This window comes from Rhinichthys klamathensis, unplaced genomic scaffold (genome assembly GCF_029890125.1).
Source record: "Rhinichthys klamathensis goyatoka isolate OS25496 unplaced genomic scaffold, OSU_Roscu_1.1 h1tg000780l_1, whole genome shotgun sequence".
Classification (NCBI taxonomy): Eukaryota; Metazoa; Chordata; class Actinopteri; order Cypriniformes; family Leuciscidae; genus Rhinichthys; species Rhinichthys klamathensis.
Genome location: NW_026607177.1, coordinates 465,001 through 469,739, shown reverse-complemented (window position 1 = coordinate 469,739; position 4,739 = coordinate 465,001). Strand labels below are relative to the sequence as shown.

General features: G+C 41.0%; 1 protein-coding gene across 1 annotated transcript in view; it reads right to left on the bottom strand.

Annotated features, from left to right (window-relative positions):
- Positions 1-1,858: 1,858 nt before the first annotated feature.
- Positions 1,859-4,739, bottom strand: part of LOC130077780 (neurexin-2-like) — a 111,776-nt gene continuing 108,895 nt past the window's right edge. Inside the window, exon 3 of the mRNA XM_056243112.1 lies at positions 1,859-1,957. Coding sequence (XP_056099087.1) covers positions 1,893-1,957 — 65 coding nt within the window. The 3' untranslated portion in view covers positions 1,859-1,892. The remainder of the gene's footprint in view (positions 1,958-4,739) is intronic.

Genomic DNA, 4,739 nt, shown 5'->3' with positions numbered 1-4,739 from the left:
CTCCGCATTTATTTACTCAGTTGCTCGCTCCACATAAACCAACCCCTCCCTTTGCCAAGAAGAACTAGTGCGCCGTCATGTGGATGGATGTTTGACTAAATGCAAGTATTTGAATTGTCGTTTAGCCAGGCCTGTCAATATACCCGACACTGTCAGAAAAGCATGGAGGCGATAACAGAAAAATGTCAGGGAAAACGAAAGGTGGTTCTAATCATCGTATGGTCCGGTAAATAACATTATGCCAAATGTTATAGGACGTAATGGGTTACAGTGATGTGTGATTGACATTTTAGCACTTCAGCGCGCTTACACTTGCGCGTCTATGTTAAGTGCATTTTTGAGAACACAGGGCTGCTGTGCACAATGTAAATGCCGTTTACGTTCGGGTCCAGTCGGGTTCTAAAGGAAATGGCGTCAGGTCGGGTCGGACTCGAGTCTAATTTTATCGGGTCTGTCTCGGGTCGGGTTTTTCTTTAAAAAAATTAATTTATGCACGTCGGGTTCGGGTAAGTAGTGATTCGGGTCTTTTCGGGTTGGGTACAGTTTTTAGGACCCGAGAAGACCTCTACTGTGCACGCCTCGCACCCACACAGAATCTTTATTGCTGAGTAGACCTGTAATCTACTCGCTGCCTCGACAAACGCGAGATCCGAGCCACTAGATTCAATATTGCAATTATTTAGGACAATTCTTATGGGACAAACAACACCAAATAGGACAGACAGTTTGACACAGAGCGCTTGCTGAAGAGCAAAAAGCTAACTCTGTTGTGTGCCGGCGTTCCTTTGTAGCTTCCGTCCGTGTATGCCGTCACGTTACGTCATGGAGCAGCACCAATCAGGATTGGATTAGTTTCATTCATACTTCAGATGCGTTACGTTAAGGGCGTTCCCCGAAGTGTCGTAGTCGACGCGGTTCGAGTTCCTTTGAAAGAGAACTGGAGATTTACTCAGTAATTTGTACAAGTTCATTGAGGAAAAACACAGACGGGATTAAAATTACAAAGTATGTCTGTGAAACACAAATCAATCTCCAGGGAAAACTAGTGCTTTCAAAACTGGGCTGAAATTCAAAAGCAGGAGTGGTGGACGACAAACACCATTACATCTCGCTTCCATCGCTTTGATTACCAGTATTAACTCGTGACCAACCCAAAGCAGAAAACTGAGGGAAACACACTGATGTGAGAGAAGAAACAGTTATGAGAGGTAGATCAGTTTAATAATGAGACAACCAGACAATGAAACAACAACCAGGTGAGACCAAACATACAGGCCTTTTAAATGTGTGACAGACAGACAGTAAAATAAACTAGTCCTCATGAATAAACTAAACAGAGATAAATCAGTCAAAAACCATCATTCTGTCATCATCTACTGTCCCTCGTGTTGTTCTAAAAACCTGTATGACTTTTTGATATTTTGATGAACATTGGGAACAAAACAACACAGACATTCAGTGAATGATATTTCTCAGAAATGAACGTCATACGGGTTTGAACAGTGATGACAGAACAATCGTTTCAGTTAAACAGATGAGAGAATGCTTGAGTCAATAAATAGTGATATAAAACAGACAAACTGGTTATATTACTGCATCAGAAAACCACTCAGATCAATCAATCAACGCTGAGGAACAGAGCAGATCTAACACTAAACGACTGAATAATTGCCAAACAATGAGAATGACCACAGAACGAGAGTCTGCGCATTCTGAACACAAGCATTTCATCATGTCAACCCCAGCGAGAGCGAGACAGAAGAGCGTTACCTGTGTCCGGGAGGTCAGAGGTCTTCAGACAGCCGTACAGTAAGATGAGAGGGGGACATACAGTAAGAGTGAGAGAGAGAGAGAGAGGGAGAGAGAGAGAGACCCACAGATCTGATTCCTCACTAAACAAAAGAATGGAAAACGGAATGAACCATACCTTGGCTGTTTAACGTCAGGTGCGCCAGACCTTGAAGGAAAGAACAGAAACAAAAGAAAGAAATGAAAAAAGAAGAAGGTCATAAAAAGGCACGGGAAGAAATCAAGCATTGTCACAAGGTTGGACTGCAGTTTGTGACAGACATCCCGGGGCACGCGTGGATGTCAAAGATCAACTCAAAGCAAAAAGGGAAAAGAAAGAAGAGAGAGAGGGAGAGAAAGAGAGAAAGAGAGAGAGAGGAAATAAAGTCTGAACCAAACAAACAAACGAACGAACGAACGAGTGAACGCTTCTTGAGTGAGGTGGGGTTGGAAAAAAAAGCATTTCATTCAGTGCAACCCCCGAAGGCCATTGCTCGCTCAAATGCTTTTTTCCCCTCTGGTCTTATGGAAACACACACACACACACACACAACTGTTTGGCAGAGTTCAAGAGCGTCTCGTCTGCTCACATCTGAAGCATTCATCTACAACCGCTCCGTTCCGACTCAAACACATGATTATACGTGCTAAAACCGCCCGGTCAGCTCGACACCACCCGCGGACGGCTCCACCAGTGCTCTTCTGACTGGACCACGCTGCTATCCTCACATCTATCAATGCTCCTCAGTTTCGGCTCAAAGAACATATCAACATAACATGAAAACAAAAAACGGAAACTGAATGAAAATTACAAGTGCTGCCTTGGCAACTAATTGAAATACGTTTATGTAGAAGCACTGAAATAACCTACGGCAAATAAATAAAAACTAAAACTCAAATGAAAATAAATTAAGCCTTAATAGCAACAATTCAAAAAGAACAAAAGCACATAACAAATTACACAAGGTTACATTAGTTAACAAACGTGTTAGTTTAGAAGTACTTCAAAAGCATTTAGTTAATGTAATTTTACTCATACATGATTGAAATCAAAGGTTGGATCTGAGCTGACATGAACTAACAATTTTTAATAAATAATGCATTAACTAAAATTAACTAATTGACCTTGTTTTAATGTGTTACCAGAAATAACAAAAAAAATAAATGAAAATATATATATATATAATATAAAAAAGCTAGTTCAAAATATTAATAAAAACGATGATTGCGTATAAATGATAGTAAAATACACTGGACTGGCCCAATGCAAACACGGCAGCGCAGGACTCACTATAGTTGTGTTCGAGGCTTGACACCAGAACTGTTTACTCAAGTAGAACTTATAAATGTGATCATGTGATGTTTTCTTGAGGATGTCCATGTTGACGTCCACCTCATGTACTATCACACATCAACAACCAATCATACGCCTGCGTTTCTCCACTCTTTTAAAGCAATGTTGTACTTCTTTTGCTCCTCGAGATCCATTCTTGAGTCGCGACCCACCTGATGATTCGTGTGAATCCAGCAAACTGGAGATGAAGTCATGAACACGTCTTCTGCAACACAAAAGGGTTTTTACATTCAACACCTGCAGAGACGCGAGAACCTGCGGCTCTAAAGACATCCGGTGCTCGGCACACACTCACTGCATTTAAGGAGAAGTTACATCCAACAAATCAACACCCGAGACAATAACAAACAGCTCTTTTCTACTCGATAGAGTACATGTCAAAACTCACACGCTACTGTCGCCCACAAACCCTGGACACGCCAGCACACGGCCGAGGCAGAAGCAGCATGTGCTGAACCCAGCGGGCGAGGGCTGTTCTTTTAGCAGAACGCTGGTAATGGACACGAGCACAAGAGAATCACAGAAGAACAGGCTGAAAACACACAAACGACAAGAATCTCCCGGCCAAACCTTTAGCCACACACACACACACACACACACACTGACTCAAAGCAGAACTTCCTCTTCCAGTACAAATCTGACAACCTGCCTTTGATATCTATCTATCTATCTATCTATCTATCTATCTATCTATCTATCTATCTATCTATCTATCTATCTATCTATCTATCTATCTATCTGTCTGTCTATCTATATCTATCTATCTATCTATCTATCTATCTATCTATCTATCTATCTATCTATCTATCTATATCTATCTATCTATATCTATCTATCTATCTATCTATCTGTCTATCTATATCTATCTATCTATCTATCTATCTATCTATCTATCTATCTATCTATCTGTCTATCTATATCTATCTATCTATCTATCTATCTATCTATCTATCTATCTATCTATCTATCTATCTATCTACCTTTTTAAGCATTTTTCAAAAGACAAAATGCTCCCTTTTTTTGTTAAACACCAGTCAATCAGAAAATATGAATTTTTAATTCATTTCAAATCTACCTTACAGTCACATTCATACAGTAGTTCTGTATCGGGTTCGATACGACACTCGGTTCAGTCCTGAACGAAGCAAGACTCAAAACTCTCTCATTATTTCTAACTCTATGAAGAAGACAGAAGAAGCGTGCGCTGACCCGCTCTGGGATTACGTGGCCTACCACTTCTTGGCTGAGTTGCTGTTGTTCCCAATTGCTCCCACTGTGTTATAATAGCACTAACAGTTGACCGTGGAATATTTAGTAGCGAGGAAATTTCATGAATGGACTTATTGCAGAGGTGGATACCTATCACGGTACCAGGCTTGAGTTCACTGAACTCCTGAGAGAGACCCATTCTTTCACAGATGTGCAGAAGCATTCGCATGCCTAGTGCGTGATTTATACAACTGTGGCCATGGAAGTGATTGGAACGCCTGAATTCAATGAGTATTTCTCAATACTTTTGGCAATATAGTGTGTTTAGGGCCTTCAGAATCCACACACGTGGTGCTCGAGCTCCTGTGTGTGAGATAATGCGATGCAT